This window comes from Gavialis gangeticus, unplaced genomic scaffold (genome assembly GCF_001723915.1).
Source record: "Gavialis gangeticus isolate Ggan-Ray unplaced genomic scaffold, GavGan_comp1, whole genome shotgun sequence".
Taxonomy (NCBI): Eukaryota; Metazoa; Chordata; order Crocodylia; family Gavialidae; genus Gavialis; species Gavialis gangeticus.
Genome location: NW_017729006.1, coordinates 24,213,329 through 24,235,008, shown reverse-complemented (window position 1 = coordinate 24,235,008; position 21,680 = coordinate 24,213,329). Strand labels below are relative to the sequence as shown.

The following is a 21,680-nucleotide window of genomic DNA, read 5'->3' as shown; positions in this document are numbered from 1 at the left end:
ATATATATATATATAAAAAACTGGTGGAAGACAAAGACAATATTTTCTTCACAATAATGACATTATTAATGATGTTTATTAATGAAGTCTGTCTAGTTGAACACAACAGTAAGTAACCCAAATTCTAATCTGAACTCTACAAAGAGCCTTAAAAAATAATTTCAGCTACTACCCATCTATAGCAGCAGTAGATGTTTTCAACCAGTAAGTTTTGAATAGAACTGTCTTCTTTTCCCCCCTTTATTTTGACAACGTTTCTATGCCATAAACAATGATGTCACATCAGTGAATTACACATGGATATTTTTTAGCTTCATTGTTGCCAAAAAGCAAATCAGGAGGAGGGTGGGTAGTATCTGGCTAATTAAAATTAGCATGCTCAGTAGTTTGATTTATTCCCATTTTTTCTGACTGAATATTAGGCAGTAGGTTTTTGCTGGTAAATTACCTCTTGCTGATAATCTGTCACAGTCTGCAGAGGTGCTTAAATCTATGGCATGTTATAAAATATTCATGGTGTTTTTCCTTCCATTTTTATAAGAAATGGATAACACTAGAACCAAGGACTAAACACTAATATTGGATTTACGGCCAAATTTATCCAACTCCTAAATACTTTCCAAACAAGGAAAGTGAGCCTGACCCCCCAACTCCCCCTTTGATAGGCCTTGATGTTTGAGTATTTTGGTTATTTTCTTTTGCTAATTGTGTGTCCACCTGAAAATTTCTCTCAGTCCCTCTCCTATGCGGTGCCTAGCTTGCTATATTCAGAGATGTGATGAAGAATGTCTTACATTCGAAAGATTGTCTAACTTTGTCCCATCTACATTGTTGGTCCAATAAAAGCTAATCACCCTAAGAAATCCTTGCCTCTTGCATAATTTCTAGTCCATTATGGCTACAACATCATTCTTATACTACCATAAAAATATAGCATGAATTAATCATTTACATTTAGATTGCATTAATAATGACCAGTCCATTTCTCCAGAATTCAAACCAATTCTGTACTGAGATTTGATGCAATTGTATTCCACAGTATGATTTACTCATTTTCAAATAGGACTATTTGCCAGTAAAACAGGTTAGTAGTTTCAACCAGTGTTTAGCTGCTATAGTAAGATATTTGCCCAGTAAGCAATAGCAAGCACAAACATGATTTTAATATTCATGTGTCACATACCAAGTATTAGGTATTCCTGGCACGATTGGTTACATCTCAACACATAAGAAATATCATGTAATATCAATGTGGTATGACTTATAGACAAAAGTTTTCAGAGAGACTGCCTGCAGGCTAGATCCTACCCACAGGGCCAGGTCATCCAACCTTTGGACTTCTGCATCGGCTCTTGCTACAGTGGCAGGGACAGACACCCAGTGCCAGGGCTTCTGCCTGAAGTGCAGCTGGGACTGCTCAATTACTGGCCCTTGCCAAGGCACCAACTGTCACTGCCAGAAGCCCTGCTACCACAGGAACAGCCAGGTTTCTGGCCGCAGAAGAGAATGTGGCTCTCCAGAAGCAGATCCAGGATTTTGCCAAGTGGGGTGTAGAAGCAGTGACTGGTGCTGCAGAAGTGGCTACAATCCCACTCCCAGCCTCCTCCCGCTCCCATCAGGCAGGCAGACTGTGCCATGGGAGCAGAAGTTGGGGACTTTTTTAAGTCCCCAAAGCGGATAAGAATTCCTTCCCATCCCCTCCCTGCTCAGAGGCACATTCTGGGAGCTATAGAGCCACTCTACTGGGCTGCACAGGAGCTGGGCTCAGCCTGGGACAGCAGCAGAGGGCAGGCAGGTTCCTCCTCCTCACACCTGCTTGTGGGCTGGCAGGGAACACTCAGGGGGACCGGCAGGAATGGGAAACCTTCTTGCCCAGTGTTGCTGGTACTGCCCAGGCTGAGAGCAGCCCCACTGGAGAGAGACAGGAGCTCTCCTCACCTGCGGGACAGCAGCAGTGGCAGGCAAAAGGGGGTGGGGAATGGGAGGAGATGTGCCTCTAAACACAGCAGAAGGGATGGGGTAATTCCTACCTTCTTCTGGGACTTAAAGTCCCAGGCTGCTGCTCCTGCCATGTGGTTGGAAAGGGGGAAATGGCCATGCTGCTGCATCCTCTCTGGATCCACATCTGTGGTCCTCCAATCAATTTGAGTTTTGACACCCCTGGTCTAGATTAAGGATGAAATCAAACCCAGACTACTTAGTAAAAATGGAGGCCCATCCAGTGTGTAGGATGGTGTAACAGCAAAGCCATGTTATTAACTGGGGTGGCCAACTTATGGCATGTGTTTCACAAGTGGCATAGGCAGCCTCTGTGTGTGCCATGCAGCAGACTAGAGAGGGAACAGGCTGCACAGTGGCAGGTAGGGTATGGAGCAGAAAGAAGAGCATCAGATTAAACAGGGAGCATAAAATGAAGAGCAGAAAGCAGAGCAGGCACAGAAAGGGGATCAGAGTGGCACTTGGGGAAAATGCAGGGCTAATGTGTGGCATGCCTGTCAGAAAGGGTAGCCCCCAGTGTTATAAACCACCCATGAGGTCACAGCCAAAAGGGCAAGCCAGTTTCTGAGATCTGGGGAAATAAATATCTTAAAAAGAAATGCATTTTCTATTTCTGACTGATCCAAATATTTTGCAAGGTACCACTGAAATACAACCAAACATCTAGCTGTCCAGCCCATACACAGGCAGAAAGGTCAGACAATGACTGGCACGCAGTACTAAGCCACTATTGTATGCCTCTACTTAGACATACCATTTCAGCTATAAAAAGATTGCTGAGGATTCTAGTCTGCATAAAGTGCCCATAAAATGGACAGGATTTGTATCATCACTGACAAACTACACTGTGGAAACAAACACGGATCTGCAAATAGCTGTTGGAACTTCTGCAGCGCTGGGAAAAAAAACTGGGAGAAAAAAAGTCCATTATCTATCTGGAGACGCTTTTTATGAGCTAGGAACATATTAAAATAAGCAGTTTAGGCATACATTTATAACAGTAAGAATGGGTTATTTATTTATTTTAGTATCTGTAAACTCAATACTTGTGAAACACTTACGGAAAATTGTTAACCCATCAGCAGAGGGGTCTCCCAGCCATGGAAGCCTGCTTTCTGCCAGTGCAGGGGGAGTCCAAGATCAGGCTCCCTCTGCTTTGGCAATAAAGCGTGATGGGATCTAATGCATGATCCCACATGCACGCCTCCTGCCCTGCACTTGTAACATGGTGGGGAACATGATTTCTAGATTGCTCATTAGATCCTATTGTGCCTTTACCTGCATGTGTAGAAGACTTAGTGTTTTTTCTATCTATCTATGGGGGTTGTAAAAAACTCCTTACCCAGATAATAATAATTCACTTGAACTGAAACATTCATCACTGGGAGACTAGTAGAATTCACAAGAAAGGAGAGGTAAAAAAAACCAATATTTCAAGTCTAAAATGTACAGATACAGATCTTAGAAACCAAAAGGGTATTCAGTGTTGGGGAGTCTTTTTGAAGTTCAGCTATCCCAAGTTCAAGTAATGAAGGACCAGCTCCTGATAAGTGTTTAGCTGCAGGTTTCTTAGGTGTAAGAAAGGAAGATAATAGGGAACATTTGTTTGTTCTAAATGTGACCTAATAAATATTGCAATCCATTCGGGGGGTTGGGGTGGGAGAGGCAAAGAATAAGGAAACCCATTACTTCCTTATTCTCACGCTGGCCAACCACAAAGGAGAAAAATCTACTATACTCCTAGCATGGTGGTCCCCTTGGAGAAGTACACCTCCACACCAGTACTAATATGCTACGCCGAACCAAAATGGCATAATGCAATTCAAAAATCTTTACATCCCACCCTTACAAATTTATGAATATCATATAAACCTTGTCCATATGAACACATTGCGGATGATGAATGAGCAGTATTTCACACACAGTAACACCCATATATAATTATATAAGCACAATAGGTATAAAGAACATAACAGATACATACAAGACTTCCTCCTGGTCAAAAGAATCCTAGAATCTCAAAGTTGATTCATAAACATTAAGGATGCTTGAAGACATCTTTGCCAGTAACACAGGCACTGGCCCCTTTTATGCATGAAATGAGGTAAAGAAACCGATTTGCCCAAGCCTGTCAGGAATGAAACTCAGGCCTTCAGGTTTGTAGTTTCCTATTTTAGGCACTCTTTGTACATCTCTAAAACCTAGTCACCAATGCAATGAAATGTGGCAGCTTTCTAACATTGTAAGTCAAATATCATGGATTCATCCTTACCTATCTCTCCTGGAACGTGCTTGCCATTGAAACGAAAGCAGACTGTAACATTGAGACAGTTCACTTGCTGAGAGCCATCATGGCACTGGGGAGCTGTGATGTTAATGGACACTGGCAGGAAAATAGAGATGTCCATTGTAATGACGGGTCTGGATCTGGAGATCAATGGAGAAGTATAATTTAGTCCTGCCTCAGAGGGACATTTCACAACCACATGAAAACAAAGAAAATGGGGTAAATGCCCTATTTCAAGGAGACATTAAAATTTTAGGAAAACATTCTGAACTTTGGGACAGACAAAGCATTTTTTTAGCACTTCACTCACTCAGCAAGGCTGATCAATGGCTGAATTAAGTTGACAGTATTGGCTTTATGTTAACCACTGATTTAAGATATTCAGAGTCCAGTGTGGATGACCAGTTGTGATTTAAAATATATAAAATCATCTCTAGTGAAGGATATATAGAATAGAGACTTCCTGCTGGCTGAGGGGGTATAATTCAATTAGGACATTAGTCAATGACCTCACTTATGCTTCTTCCCTGGGTAAGGACTTAAAAAAAAAGGAAAAAGACCTGGGGTAGTAAGGAAAGGGTATGTAAAAGACTCTAATGTTCCATGTTATACTCTAGCAGCAAACTTTGTTAATGTAAACATGAAGAAAAAATAGATTTGGGGGTAATTTTTCACTGTGGGGAGAGACAGATTAAGTGGATGACATCCCCACCATTTTGGATGGGGAAATGATTGGCTAATTCCCCCATGCCACGTGCTGAAAATTTACAGTACTACTTTGACTGCCTAAAATTAAATTCTGGCAGTTCCTTGTGTGTTAGGAAGGAAAGCTTTCCACTTTTGCAACCCCTGCCCTGGCTGTTGCTACAGTTATTTCAGGTTGAAGAAGAGTTCAGCTACAGTCGCATCACAAGTCTAGGGCCATGAGAGTGAGGTATTGTTTTGTTCTGCCACATGACACAATAAGTACAGAAAGGCTGGGAAAAACAGTAGAGAAATCAAAGCCTCACTCAAAACTAAGAACTGTCCTCCATGTGGGGCTGGAGCCCAGAACTCACAAGCCTTTACTCTTACTGCTTTCAGTCTTGCAGATCTTAAAAGCAAATATTATCCAAAACCAGCTCAAGTAACAAACCTCATCTCACTCCATCCTCCTAAAAATGTGCAGCAAACAGAAGATGCCGACCTAAGGTAGGCTTAAGCTGCCGCACAGGGCCAGACCACGTAGCTAACCAATTCAAGACTCTCACTCCATTAGATACTTAAATGGGGGGCTGTTTTTACGAAGACTTCTTATCTACTGGAGCAAGATCATACGACTCTCAGAGAGACTCTCTGAATAAAGCCTAAAACAACAATAGGAGTTTGTCTGATTAATGGTATCCCTGGAAAAAAAAGGAGGGAAGAGCATGATTCCCCTGATCATTTCACACAAGGATATGAGCTACAGTCATTTGCTTGGGAACAGATAAAATAGATTAACTGTGTAATTTCCAAAGACAAAATACTTCTCAAGATACGCACTGCATGATCTCTCCTTAAAGTTCATCCATTTTGTGACTCCCTTATAAAGCTATACATATATCAAGTTGCAGTGATGCACATGTGTACGTGCATGCACATACACACCCACCCACATCCACACACAAGCAAGCACTCAAAAAGTAACTGCCATCAGCCCCAAGTCAAGGCAGTTTCAACTTTTGCCAAAGCTCTTAATGTCATTTGGCAAGAGGTTTGTTGTTTTTGGCCAGAAGACTTCACAAAAATTTCTGGGAAAAATAACGTCTATTCCTGTTCCCTAATCTTAATCCAAATGGCAAGTGCAGCATTCTCCCTGACCGGCAGTAGCTGCAACTAATCTGCCCACCAACTGGGTTAGTCCATAATGCACAAATTGCTTAAGAAATAAACAGGCACTGATTAAGTGTTTAAGTGGAATGAGGTTGCTACATTGTTGTAGATTTTCTTAGTGACGCCACACAAAAACTTCCAGTTCCTCTTTCACATAACAAAGCAGTAGAAATATCTTCAATCTTCTTTTCAAGCTATTCCTAAGGACACTGGTCTAAAAATCCAGCTGTTGAGGTTCATACCATTTGACAGAAAAGCTCTTGGCTTTCTCTCTTTGTCTTGGTTCTAATGAGATCCTGATGATAAAAATTTAACACCTACACAACTGAAGTCAATGCAAGGTTTTCTGTCAACTCCAATGGGAACGGAAGCAGGTATTTCCTGTGTCTAACAGAACACTTATTAGTAGATTCATTCTACAACTCAGAGCATTTCCCTCCTCCCTTATACCGTCTATTAAAATGACCATTCTGGAGATGCTCCCAAGTGACCTCCACTCTAGTTCTTGATACTGGTTTTCTATTAATCTCTAAAGAAAACATTAGAGATGAGGGGTATCAAACATACAGCTCACAGGTCAGACATGGCCCACAGAACCATTTCATCTGCCCTGCTGGTAGTCCAGTGGATTACCAGAAATTATGGTCTCTGGGACCCAATGGACATGGCCATCAGCAGTAGTCACCCCTTCTTTGCACTGCCACCCAAACACAGCCCACTACCACATGCCTCCTCATCCACAATGCAGCCCCACACTACTGCACACCACCTGCTGTGCACTGCCACCCAGCCTACATCCTGCACTGCAGGAACGGCTGGTGAACTCAGAGTGGTGGGGCGGGTGGAGTGGCACACGGGAATGCGGGGGCGGGGTGCATCCAGCTGGGCACTACGGCCAACAGCGGGGAGGCTGCAAATCCTCCCCAGATCCCAGCTGGCTGCAAACTCTGCTCCTGGCTGGCTGCAAGCACTCCAGCCTCTCCGCATGCCACTCCACCTGCCCCACCAGTCTGAGCTCACCAGCTGCACCTGCTGTACTACAGCATGCTCCCAGCTCCACGCTACTGCCCAACCAGGGCCCTGTGCTGCCACATGCCTTGGCTCCATGTTACTGCCTAGCCAGAGCCCTGTGGTGCTGCTTGTCCTTGGCGCCATGTTGACGCCTGGCCCAAACTCCATGCTGCCACCCAAATATGGCCCCACATTGCATGTCGCTGCCCAAATGTGGCCCTACTACAGTCACTGCTGGCCCCTGCAGTCCAGATCCAGCCTGGGGCCCAAGATGAGTTTGACACCCCTGCATTAGAGTGTTTTTCAGTAACTACTGGCAACAATAGCCTAAAAGTATAATGCTATTATTAGAAATAAAAATAATTAATAACCATTATTAATTAACCACGAGAAGGCTGAGGGGGGACCTGGTGACCGTCTATAAACTCACTAGGGGGGACCAGAAGGGTTTGGGGGAGACGCTGTTTCCCCTAGCGCCTGCTGGCATAACAGGGAGTAATGGGCACAAGTTGATGGAAAGGAGGTATAGATTGGACATCCGCAAAAACTACTTCACAGTTAGGGCGGCTAGGAGCTGGAACCAACTTCCAAGGGAAGTGGTGCTGGCCCCTACCCTGGGGGTCTTTAAGAAGAGGCTGGATGCCTACCTGGCTGGACTCATTTGAGTCCCGTTTTTTGTTTTGGGGTTTTGTTGTTCTCCCGCCCTGGCGGGGGGTCAGGCTAGAAGATCTACTAGGTCCCTTCCGACCCTAAATCTATGAAATCTATGAAATCTATTATTTAGAACATTTTATACCAGAAATATAAATCAGCATTAAAAAAATATTTGGCTTTTCAATAGATGCCTTTCAGCTGAAATACTGTGTCCAGTTCTAGGCACTGCACGTCAAGAAGGATGTGGGTAAGCTGGAGAGGGTACAAAGAAGGGCCACCCATATGATTAGAGGCCTGGAGAATAGGGCCTATGAGAAAAAACTCTGGGAACTGGGCTTGTTCAGTCTAAGTAAGAGAAGGCTGAGAGGTGACTTGATAGCTGCCTACAAGCACGCCGGGGTGAGCATCAAGGTCTGGGAGAGAGGCTCTTCAGGAAGGCACCTCAGGGGAGGATGAGGAGAAATGGGCATGAACTAATAGAAGGTAAATTCAGGCTGGCCATAAAAAAAACCTTTTTCTCTGAAGGGGTCACCAGAATCTGAAACACACTCCCAGCAGAGGTGGTGCAGTCACCATCCTTGGAAGTGTTCAAGATGAGACTGGACAAGCACCTTGCTGAGCTCGTCTGAGCCCAATAACCTGCCCATGGCAGGGGACCAGACTTGATAATCTGGCAGGTCCCTTCAGTCCTATGATTCTACGATACGAGGAAGTAAAATTTCTCTGCACACAATTAATGGAGAGGGACAATGCCCCTATGAGGGATACAAGTATTATTTCACAAATAAGAAAACTGGGACACAAAGGTGAAATGACCATGCTCAAGGTGACATAGTAAATCACAGTCAGAAGTGACACCAGAATGCACAGTTCTCAAAGGTGACCCCAAGCAGAAGAGTTTCTTTCAATCCCATCTCTTTAAAATTAAAATAGCCTTTAATGCTACGTTTTACCACCTCAAAACCTTCAAGACTCCCTTCTTTTATTCTACCTTCCAATGCTGAGCTACATTTCTACATGAACTACTGCTCCCCTCCTGCCTAGTTTTGTTCTCTTAAATTGTAATTTGTTCATTTATATAACAAAATGCAATTAACTTTCTAAACACGATTTTTTCTGAAGATAACTCAACAATGAATGTACGTAACCAAAGCATATCTGAATCTGTAACCTTTACTCTTCACATGGCCCCAGTACACACCTATCCCCTTACTGTACTGTTTATATAAAATAGTACACTTCTTGGGATCAGGCTTATAATTACTCTGCAACATGCCATGCGGCCAGAGAGGTGCATAAAAATATGTTTTTTTTCTAACCATAGTAGAGAAAAGAAAAAGAAAAGGGAGAAAGATTAAGAAACCACATCACCAACATACAGGATGCATTAAAAGCAAACATAATGGAGAAGAAAGAAATTGATCTCACCTTAGAAGTATCACATTGTCTGACATGAAGGCTCCAATGGTCATATCTGAAAGTTTCAAACGTATAAACAATTGTAAAAGAAGTTGAAGGGCACAGAATTCACCTCTTTACAGTCATTTTACTCGAGCCAATGTGACAATTTTAAAATGTGTGCAATAAATGAAAAATTCTCTATTTCCATTTTAAATCTGCCAATCAGTACATCTGAATGTTTTGCCTACATTAAGTCTGCAAGACAGGATTCCTGAAGTCATTCCAGTTCTAAATATTAATAGCCCGCAGTCATTATTTTAGTTAAAATGTTTTCCATTAAAAGCAACTGCTCTTCAAGGAAGTCATTATCTTCTTCATCTTGTTTATCAATCCTTTGTTACAGATTTCAAACCTACACCACTGAACCTAGCTGGCAGTCCACATTCTCTGGGACAAACTAATCATATAATTAGCTTTCACTAGCTGAAGGAAAAGAAAAGCAATAAAAGCAATGTTGCTAACTTTCCAATTACTTAGATAAAGTAGCTTTAATAAGCAACATGAAAACTAGTGGATATGCTTCATTTATTTACTTTTTGTCTGCTTTTATTGTTGGTGCAAAATATACCTGGATAACCATTTCCATCCATATCAATTCCTCCTGATATGGACTGGCCAAACATCCTCAGTGCTGGATTTATCTTTTGCCCAGACAGCTTCTGCAACAGATAATATGGAAGTGAACTCACAGAAAGGAAACAAAATTAAAATAAAAAGAGTACAAAGACTACTCTCCCAGGGATTCATTCTCATGTACACTGTGGTATCGTTAGATTGATGTAGTTAGCTGTGTTAATCTTAAGTCAAGTAAAAGGCAGGGTACATTTGCACCTTATAAACTAACCAAACTAGATATACATACCTACACCTATATAAACAGACAGACAAATCTATCTAGCACAAGCCTTTAAGAGTTGAAACTCATTTTATCAGATGCTGTGAAAGGACATGCAATAAGCAGTGTATAAGAAGGGAGTATTTTAATTTCTTCCTCCCAGCACTGCCTGTCCTGTCCACCCCTCATCCTCTCCCTGCTCTTTTGTATTCTAATTTCTCTCTGTCCCTTATGCACCACTCTGAAGTAACTCCACCTCATATATACAGTCCTTAGGGATTGTTTTCTATTCTTGACTTCAACTAATGCAGTTGTTGCCTTTGATTGAAAATATACTTAAATCATAAATACACATACACCAATTAACAACATAGCAAACATATTTTCTATAAAAAGGTATACAGCTTCGAATTCCACATAATGTTTTTCATTATCTGCATCTGTATGAATAATAATTTTATACCACTTTTAAAAAATTAATGATTAAATGAAACATAAAATCAAATGTAACCGCTTCAACAAAGTCTACCAGTATGTTTAAGGAAAAAAAATGAGATATTAATTTCCATATCGAGTTGAAAATTCTGTTTTTCATCAGTTATTATATATTATTTTGTGTCATTGCTAAAGCTGTATCTCATTTTTGTCTTCCCAGCCCAGAACATTAACTGACTTCGAAAAATCCTCCTCAGAAATCACTAGCATGCAAGACCGTCCCCCATACTATTTTAATAGTAAATTTTTTGCCTGGAGCAAATCAAAGTATTAAAATCTCATCTTCCAAGTCAGTCTGACAGCTCCTGGGCTCCTGTATATTAACAGTATGTTGCAAACAAAAAGAAAATTTAAGTTCAAAATAGAATCTGATCACAGAAGTTACAGACAGAAAAGACCTATTATAGTGTATAATTCCCAGGCTGCTGCTGCTGGAACTTCATAGCCTTTTACAGGCTGCAATGCTTCCTCATTCAAACCATAAAAGGACATTAGCCTCAACAAAAAAAAAAAGTGAGACAGGAACTTCATCGGAAGGAAATAAAACTGCCTTAAAACCAATGCCCTAAAAGTAGAGCAGTTCCTTTAAGATAAACCTGCAATCCTAATGGCCAGCTTTAATGAAGAAAGAATGCTTTAAAACAAATGCAACTAAATTGTCTGTCTTAAGAGTGAATAAGATTGAGGTAATTGAAAACAACTTCTTCCTCATAGTTTCACTTACATCACAGAATGCAACAAAGTTTTTGGGGGGTCCCTGTTAGGGTGGTAAATCCTGCCTACAGATATCCCACAGACATCTGCAGGCTATTATAGTATAAATGCAGAGGTATAATTCTGTTGTGCTTTAAGTGCCATGAATGAAAACAGCAGGCCATGAAGCTTAGTTAGACAGTACTTACTGAGCACATACATTATGCTACAAACCAATTAAGCTGCTTTTCCTCAGAACCACTGCTAAAAGTTGCTACAGGCAAGTAAAACAGATAGAGATCAATGACTTGCACAAAAAAAGGGAAAAAGAGAATGGGAAGGGTGAAAAATGTATACACCCAGGCCTTCCTTCTCACAGCTTATTTAATAAAGGAAATACAGGGCATCTGGATGGCTCAGGGGTATGGTGATCAGATACACAAAGACCCTCACCTTGAGGTCATTGGTTCAAATTCAGAGCAGGTAGGTGGAAGCTAAAGTTTTTTTTTAACATCTGAGGACTGTTTGGTTGCATGTGTGAAATGTCCTATTGTCCTGTCTAGTTCTTTGATGAAAAATACTAGGATGGGTTATAAAAGTACTATCACAACTGGCAGACAAGGTTCTTTGGGTAAATCTGATATCTTTTATTAGACCAATACAAACAGTTGGGGAAAATCTTCTTTGCAAGCTTTCAGGTACAAATACCTTTTGTCCTTAGACCAACATGGCTACAACCCATACCCCTATCACAACTGGTATATTTGTTCACCTCAAAAAAGGAGGGATGGATGGCAGGAATGAACCCACTGGTATCCTAAAGTCTTCGCGTGGTCTTTTCCATGTAAGGATGAAAAAAGATATGATTGCTTTTGCTTGCTTTGAAATTGGGGAAAAAAGCAAGAGCTTTATTTTATGCTGGTTTCAATCTGCCATCTCACTAAAGCAACACATTCCCTCAGGAATTAAAAAAAACCCAACAACCTCCGTATCTGGAAATGCAGAAGCTCAAAAGTCTAAACTCTCATAATAAATTAGATGAACCTCCCTCACAGCAGCTATCATTGAAAAAAGAGAGCAGAACCGAGTCCTACATATGCCACAAATTATCACATTTTAAAAGGATCATAAAAGGGGATTTAGATTTCTTTGTACAACCGATGTATAGTGATATTTGGTAAAAGACCGAAAGATTAATCTAGTCTGCTAAAAGAGTCTCCAGTATAACCACTAAACCCTGTACTCTGCTTAAATTGATGTACTATGTAGGATCCCACCCAGCAACAAAATAAAATGTTTAAATCAGAACTTCAAACAGACAGATGACAGCAGAAGCAGCCCCATCCCCAAGCACACAGCACTGTCCCACCCTTGCCCTGGGCAAAGACCTGGGGAGCACGTGCCCTCCATACTTCCCCCAGGGCATGTGCAGTGGCAGGAGCCAACCCCGCTGCGCGCTCCAGATTAGCCGCCAGCTCCGTCCTGCAGCTTCCTGTCCCAACCCATCTGGACAGCACCTACCCCTGCCCCAGCCCCACTCCCTCCCTCACCACGGGGACCTCGATTTTCTCCCACCCTATACCCCTTCCCTCCCCCATGCCTCTTCCCCCACCAACAGACATACCAGCCAGATGCTGCTCTCCTTGCTGCCAGGCTGAGACCCTGGCCACATGCATACTAAGGCTGCGCACATACATGTGGTATTTATCGGTGACATTATCAGCCACATTGTCCAAAAAAAGTTGATAGACAATAATGGCAATTTTCCTTTTATTGGTGCTGATACAATATGGACTGATGTATCGGCACACCTCTAATAGAAAGCAAGCATTAGTCAAGTCAAAGTACATTTCTGAATCTCTCCCCCACACTCCCATGCAATTTCATAACTTCAGAACTGCCACATTATCTTGGATATAACCTTTTCATATAGAGAGGGCAAAGGCAGACATAATATTATATTAATATCAATTCCATCGATATCAAAGGATATAGATATAGTGTATTACAATGCAACTCTTACCTGTGCAGAGTCTGTAGTGATATAAGTGAAGGAAAACCATTCTAACTTTAACCCTTCTTTATTCAGGGTCAAAGCTGGGGTCATTTAGTGGACTAGTATCTCTACACCAAGGGTGGCCAAACCACCATGGACAGATTGCATGTGTGGGGAGGGTGACAGCGGCAGATACGGCAAGGAGCAGAAAGCAGAGCAGATGGGACAGAGGACATAAAAGAGCAGCATATTGGGGCAGGGGAGTGGCACTGTGGGGAGGGTGCATAATGGGATTGGAGTGGTACTGTGGGGAGGGTTCAGGTTTTAATTTGTGGCACAACTGCCAAAAAGGTTGTAAACCCCAGTCTATAGGATCAAGAAAATGTAATGGTTACAGCATAACAATGGATGTACATTCCCAGGCAGTAGTTCTGCCTCCCTTTATAAAGTGGCTAAAAAGTACATTTTGTCATTCCTAGAGATGCACCACGTAATATTTCACCTATGACAGAAGATTAGGTAGGAGAGAGATTATTGATTTCTGTGACTATACTTTACCCATGTGTTTGGTACATTTCTGCAACACGTGATAGAATAATGAAAGAAACAAGTTACCATAGAATACTGTGGTACAATCCCATCTGCACCTCCATGGTAGATGTACACTGCTCCAATATAGTCATCCTCTTTCGGTGCCCCAATGGCGACATCTGCATATGTAAAACAACACAAATTGGAAACATTTCCTCCCTTTATAAGGAGCCTGCTGCTCCATGTTGAAATGGCTCAACATGATGACAATAACCCAGAAACTAATTCCCCATGGCATTACCTCTTGTAATAAGGAGAAATGACATTGGGAAGCATCATGCTGTCTTGTTGGGCAGTAATAAATAAGAATGTTTTATCAAAATCATGTAAGTAAAGTAATAAATAATCAAGTAACCCAACACTCTCCACCTTCACTATAAACAATAAAATACTTTTAAGAACAAAAATGGACTGACCTGGGAATCCATCATCATCAATATCCCCTAGGGAGGCCATGCTTTCTCCAAAGTGTGCATTGTAGGCATTGTCACCACTCAGAACAAGCTTCTCTTCCAGGACCCCCTAGCAAACAGGAAACAGGACAGGCTCAGAAAAACAGAGCAAACACTGAAAGATATAGGGCCTCTCTGCTGGAATACACAAACATTTCAGGAAACACCTGGGGCAGGGCTGTAGTATGACTTCTGCCCTGCTATTGAAGGTCTATGAAGGCTTACAGCTTGGGTATTATAAAACAAAGTGGTTAAATAAAATCAGTCTAACTCACCCATTCACAATGGCTGGAATTAGCCAGGCTGGGTAATGACACAGGCTATATTCATTAGCCATAAATAGTAATCAGCCAAGAAGCCAGGTTGAACAGGAAGAGCCACATATGAATAAAGAGCCCTGGACCTCAGGCTCCTGACAGTGGCTGAACAGCTAACTAACTAAATGGCTTGCGAGAAAAAATTCTAGCTTATAACCCCATCTCCAAATTTAGAACTAACGTGGTAAGATGCAAAAAGCACAGTTCTTTGTGTTCCAAAATCTGCCAGTAACAACGCTTCCTCACCACTGTTAAAAAACACAGGATTTAAGAATTCTGGGTGGTACTTTCAAGAGTCTCCAAATTCCTTTTTACCCCCGTAGTTCCCAAGAAGTTTACCAGTGGAGCAGAGCTAAGCTCAGACTGAGTATTTTTAAATCCACATTTCCAGTCTTTCTAAATTAGGCAAAAAAAGGATCAACATGAATGACATAACCGAAATGTTAACACATGGAGGCTTAGATCAGTTCACTTTTATCATGCATTAAATGCCCTTCAGTTCTTGTCCCGTAAGCAGATTACATCAAAAGAATAAAGCTCTGCAGTCTTTAGTCAAGATTTACTCAGCCAAAACTCCCAAACAGTTTACAAGTGTTTTCCATGCACAGTGAACTGCAGGATTTGTGCCAAAGGATCTAAAAAATCCTAGACTCTAAATCAAAAATAGCAAGGTGAGAGATCAGAATATAATGCCCTGATAGGTTTGATGAAACAAGGAGAGACTGAAAAAGCTCAGAACAAAATCAGCTTTACGTTCAAATCCCAGTAGAAATCTCATGAATCTGGTGATTCATGCTCACCCACTTTCTAGCCAAATTCTGCATATTGAGCCTTAATTTCTTGCAATCCACCCTCAAAGGGAAAAGAACATTTCCACAAGAAAATAAAACTTGATTATTCAAGCCAGCTTTATGCCCACCTCACAGATTGGTTTGTTTTGTATTTTTCCTTTGTGAATATGGGTAGACCAATCGCTGGAATGTGTAATAAAATCTTTTTCTTGGCTGTGGGGACTTGCTGACATTGAAAAAATCCCACATAATGAAATTGGAAGACAAGAGTGGTGGAAAGCAGGCAGTCCTGTACATTACTCATTTCTTTACAGCATGCACTGCTAGTAGGTAGAGCTAAGTTCATCAGACCTGGTCTGATGCAGCATGTGACTCTTAGTACATAGCAATTCATGGGCCTTCATGGTTGCCTCCTATAGAATAATTTGTCTAATTGGTCTTAGAGAGATCAGAGAAGGAAACAGAATAATTCTGTTTGGCACCCAAGGGGACTGCCATTTCTGATATGTTTGTGTAGAGCCTAATACACTAGCCCTTGATCTGGCTGACCCACATGCACCATTTCAAAGGCAAATTTAAATAAATAAATAAACAAGCAAATGAGGGATGTTCATTGGAATTCAATCAAACAAATACAATTTTGATTTATTTCATACACTTCAGATAGGATCTATGTATAAGCTTAATATCCGGGAAAAAAAGAAAACTCCCATAATATTTCAATTATCAAAAAAAGGCGAACGTGAATCCAGTTGTGCTACTGCTGAAGCCAGTGATAAATCCAGTTGGCTTAAAGGGAGCAGGACTAGGACATATATGTAAGAAAACACAGCTCACAATTCAACACTTACAACTCTTTTTTAATAAAGGTTTTTTCAGACATGGGTTTTCCAAGGCAGGGGAGGGGGAGACCCTACATCTTTTTCCTTTCAGTGTTCCATACTAATTGTCATCCTTTGCTTGTCCGGGAAGTCGAAGTTCAAACTTTCCCAACATATAGTTGTGCAACGTGAAATTTAGCAGTTTAGGGTTGACTGCAGCTGTAGACTTTCAATACATTGCATGAAAGTAACAATAATGCAAAACTAATGTTTGGTTTCTCTTTTCATGGGTTTCTAAATCCTTGGAGTTTTGTTCTCAGTTATGGGTCAAATGATCATCCAAAACAAAAACCAAGCATTGGTCAAAGCTGCTGAGTTTTGCTTGGTTTTGGCATTAATATAATTAAAAGCCACAAATCCCACCATATTTCAACACAAAACCATGAACTTTGCCATGATTCCTTGGAAGATTTACATCATTTTGATAAAAATGGATTAACTTGAGTTCAAGGAATCACAATACCAGGAGAATTTTGCCCGGCTTCATGCTTTGTTGAAAACAATCATATACTTCTACTCAAGGTTTCATTTTAGAGCATTTGGACTAACACTCAAGTTAAATTACCTTCCTCCCCTTTAAGCACGTTCAGCTTCTTCATATACTCACATTTCCTCTGTTGGTATAGACTGTGACTTGACCCTCATCTCTGATCTCCGAAAACATGGGTGCTCCAACCAGCAGGTCTGAAAGTCCATCAGAGTTCAGATCAACTGCACATAAGGAGGAGCCAAAGTAAGAGCCCATCTGTAACCAAGCCGAGTCACAACAAAGCATTCAGTATCTGCCCACACACAGGAGGAAATCAATTATGCTCTTTTTTTGTACATCAAATGATGCTCTCTCATCCTAGCAGCCCTAAGGACAAACCTTAGGGAATCTTCTGGCAAGAACTGGACTGTTTACTGTAACTATGCAGCAGCATGAACATTATACAGACCAACTAATCCTTATCCCTAAGGCAAAAGGCAATGAATGGCCTTACTTTAGAACAGCTTTTTCTCAAAAAAAAAAAATGTAAAACAAAAGGAGGAGGGAAACACTTGCCTGGGCCAAGATTCCCATTGGTTAGTGAGTTTTCATGATCAATTTCAGACATCTGAAAGTGCCTGATTTTCAGAAGCTGGGTGCTTAGCAATTTCTGAAAATCTAGCAGCTTCAGTGGTTCCTCAGTTTGTACCGTCTCCCCCCAAAATGGGAAAAAAAGAAAAAAAAAAGAAAAAAGAAAGGCAACCAAAATCACTAGGCAGGTCTGAAAATCTCTTTCCTGGTCACCTTAAACTTCCCTTCTTAAATTTCACTAAGCTTCCCCCCAGACTCTGTGAGGCAATGCATTCTGAGAAGCCTTATATTAGATAGACCACCTCTCCGAAAGCCCAACCCTCATCCAGAAAGAAAAGTAATGTGCTGACTGGTTCTTCTTTTGCATATTGTTCTCCTACTGCAAGCTAGTCTGTCTAAGGATCTGAGCCTGCAAGTTCCTATTCCACAAAATTCCTACTGATTTCAAGAGAAGTTTCATGCACAGAGAACTTGCAAGGTGAAGCCCTGACATGTAGAAATTTTCTATCAGTGACAAAATATATCAGAAAGAGATGTCTTCTTAGACCTACTGTAGATTACTAACATGCTATATGAAGCATTCCCCAAATGACAGTCAAACCACATGCAAGGGCCCGATTTAAACACAAGTAATGAAACTGAAGGAAAGACTGACATGCTGTCCTGAGTTCATCCAGCTATGCCAAAGCACTGCAGCACATATTCCATAGGCATATGATTAAAATATATTGTGCATCTCTCAGAAGACTTCTTTTGAAAGGCATCAATCCTTTTAAGTCCCAGAGTTAAAAGCAAGCCATATAAACCTGGTGTGCCCTCACTTTTATTGCTGAAATGCATTTAGGGAAAAGCTTGAAGCTGAGATTACAGAAAGAGTTAATTAATATAAAATGGGTGACATATGGCTGGATGGTAGCACTATGGAAAAAAATTTGTGAGTCTTAGTAGATCATAGACTCAATATAAGTCTGCAGTGTGATGCAGCTGCACAATAGGTGAATGTGGTGTTGGGCCACATTGATAGAAGTACTAGGTGAAAGACACAAAAGGTGATAGTGCCTCTCCACTCATTACTAGTTAGGTCTCATCTGGAATACTTGTGTGCAGTTCTGGGCTCCATATTTTAAAAAGGATGTGGAGAATCTAGAGCGGGTCCCAAGGTGGGTGACAAAGATGATACAAGTGCTTAGATTGTAATGAGAGTTATGAAAAACATGACACTGCATATTCAAGAAGCCTTAAAAGACAGGTTCTTATTTACATTAGGTGTGTTCAGTGTGGGCGAGTTCATGTTACTTTTTGCAGAACCTTATTTTTTTTGCAGTTGTTATAAAATAATTATATCAACGTTTGGTGCCTGCATTTAGTTTTCTAATTTCCATCCCCCCCATCCTAAAAAAAGAGAGCAAGGAAAACAGCCTGTGCATCAATGTCAATGTAAATGGGATATGGAGGAGTGAGTTTGAACCTTTGCTGTTAAGATGGCATTTGGTTGGAGTCAGTTTTCTGCAATAGTCAGAGCAGAAACTCCTCAGATGACATTTGGAAAAATGTAGGCTTTGCGTATGGGTTTAAAAAAAAAGAAAAATCGAAAGATAAAAGTTTGGGTTTTAGAGAGCCTAGAAAAAATTGTAGGAGCATGATAATAGTCTACAAGTATTTGAAGGATGTAAACACAAAAGAAAATTAAGAAATAACAACAGGGATAATGTGATTAAGTTAAGAATGCAAAGTTTCTTGGCTAAATCCATTATGCTTCTTAATAGCTATGGATCTTACACCCAGAAATAGTTTTTCAAGGCAGAAGCATTGTAACTAAGGATATAAATCTCAACTGGAAGAAATAAGAAAAAACACAGATCCCAGTATCTTTCTATCCCTGTGATCCTCTCCAAACCCCAATGTTTAAGGAAATGTTGACAGAATTTGTCTGCATGTGTTTAACTGAGCTACTGACAAGGCAGGTGTCCTAAGGAGAGCAGCAGCACCTAGTATAGCCAGATTCTATTAGTACAAAGGTCCATCTCTTTTGCAGCCTGGCCCTACTCTTATGACCCATCCCTGTAAGCCTCCCTCTGGCTTTGTGAGAGGGCAAGCAATTGCTTCTGTGCAGCCTTGAATTACGTTGAGTACCTCTATTTTTGCCATTATCTATGGCTAGTTTTGATGTGCATTTTGTTTTCCTGAAGACATATCATGCTTCCTGGTCAAGAATAATGTATATTTTTTTCTAACCAAACAGGACATCACACATGGGAGCATGGTTCCATTAGATTGTGCAAGAACATCAAAGGGTAAATGCTGGATTTAAGCTCTTGGGAATAAACACTTAGATCAGCATTCAAAGTAGAGGATTCCTGAAGGTGTCTACCAGCAGGGCAATGAAGCCTCCATAGCCCAATACTACAACCCTAAAAAGCCCATCTCCGGAGATAAATAGGGAGATAAGAATTGGTAGCATAACTAGGGGGAGACAATAGAGACAACTGAATTGGAGGGGGCAAAATAAAGCAAATGATGCCAGTGGCCAAGTTTTCATGATCACAACTGGAAGTCACTGCATTCACTTTTCACTGCCAGATAATGGATGGTCTCCAACAGCAACTGATTGTTAAATTGTGCACATCTGTTCCAATATCTCTTCTCCTTCGTGGCAAAGCTCTACATGCTGCCACATAGTCCACACTCTACCAACCTTGTGCAACCATAGAGGCAGGAACAGGATTTCTCTTTCAACCCCCATGAGCTCTAACAGCACTTTTTATTACAAATATTACTAGGCTTTTAAATTTCAACAGTGCTGGCACTGAGTCGACATTGCCAATGAGACTGAAAGGCATGTGACTGGTCTAAATGACTGACTGAGGACCTCTTGGTGAGGGCATTTACACTTAGATTGGATGCTTGAGAAGCGATCAACTAAATTCACCATTCTAATTAACAGGATTAAACCACTTGTTAGTGAAAATCTCTCACCTTTTTACCTGAAGCCTGAAAAATCTTTATTAGGGAGCCTGATCTCCTGTCAGTTCTGAAAATATAAACCTATCGAGTGAGAGAAAAAAAATTAAACAATGGTTACAAATACTAGCCATGAGGTCAGCTTGTAAGTGGGTAGTTTGTGACTTTATTTACAAAGAACAGAGTGAAACATTCATGTGTAATCATTGTAAAAAAAGTGATTCATATCTGTCAAAGTTCAAATTCAAGACAATCCTACTATTTTTTAAAAATAAAATATCTTCATTTTAGACTCAAACAGAGAGCCCCATGTCATTACAATGACTTTAATCGTATCCTAATAAAAGCTTAAATGTGCAAACAGCCCACTGCACAACAGCCACAGCCTCAAGGAAATGGCTTTTGGAAGAGAGTAACAGTGCCCAGGAATGAGCAGGTCAGAGAATTGAAAGAACCTCCTGACCCCCAGTTTCCTCCACAAGAAAGCATGCAGTTGGATGAGTCTACAGAACAAGACAAAAGTCAGGATGTTTTGGCAAAGGCTTCAGTAAAAACTGAAATTACACTAGTAAGAGTAGGTACAGATATTTGTAGTGGTTAGGGAGAAGTTAGAGTTAAAAAGGCCCTTGCTCTAAGGAAAGTTGGGGGAGAGGGGGGTTGGGCAGGATGGGAGGCTTGCAGAGAGGCTTCAGGAGGATCAGGGGGCTAGTGGAGTCTGCGGGGAGGAATCAAGTGGATCAGGGGTCTAGTACAGTCCATAGGCAGGCTTGGGAGGGGGCGGGGGGGTAGCAGGATTGGAGAGGCTCTCTGATCTGCCAACCCCCCTTCAGCACCCCCCTCTGCCCTCCCAGCCTCCAGCCCAATCCTGTAAACTGCTTCCAGGGCCAGTTGTAATGGCTGTCACTGGTCCCAGGAGCCTGACTGAAGTAAGCTGGGGTGAGGGAAGGGGTGGACAGATTGAGTAGGGTGGGGGGTGGTGATTCCATGTTGAGGGTTGGTGGGATCAGGGGGCTCTCTTCGCCCCACCAGACTATTTTTATCCCCCACCCCCCATGCCACGATGAACAACCCTTCCCCCCCGACCCCTCCCTACACCTGAGGTCTGGAAGCGTTCGCCTCGAGTCCATCTTGCATCACGGTGGGGAAGTCCCGGTCCCTGCCCAAGAAAACGGAGGTGAAGTATTGGTTAAAGAGGTCTGCTTTCTCCTCTGGCACAACCACCAGATTGCCCAGAGGATCTTGCAGGGGCCTACATTCCCCGGTGCTTTCTTCATCCTCCCTATATATTTGAAAAAGGACTTGTTATTATCTTTGATTTTGGACGCAAGTCCTAGCTCCATGTC

At 41.5% G+C, this 21,680-nt stretch overlaps 1 protein-coding gene across 1 annotated transcript in view; it reads right to left on the bottom strand.

The window, feature by feature from the left end:
- Window positions 1-21,680, bottom strand: part of ITGA9 (integrin subunit alpha 9) — a 456,855-nt gene that overhangs the window by 366,134 nt on the left and 69,041 nt on the right. Inside the window, exons 8-14 of the mRNA XM_019508716.1 lie at window positions 20,353-20,421; window positions 16,924-17,061; window positions 14,292-14,397; window positions 13,900-13,994; window positions 9,834-9,924; window positions 9,233-9,278; window positions 4,271-4,425 (exon numbers count right to left, since the gene is read on the bottom strand). Of these exons, the coding sequence (XP_019364261.1) occupies window positions 4,271-4,425; window positions 9,233-9,278; window positions 9,834-9,924; window positions 13,900-13,994; window positions 14,292-14,397; window positions 16,924-17,061; window positions 20,353-20,421 (700 nt within the window). The remainder of the gene's footprint in view (window positions 1-4,270; window positions 4,426-9,232; window positions 9,279-9,833; window positions 9,925-13,899; window positions 13,995-14,291; window positions 14,398-16,923; window positions 17,062-20,352; window positions 20,422-21,680) is intronic.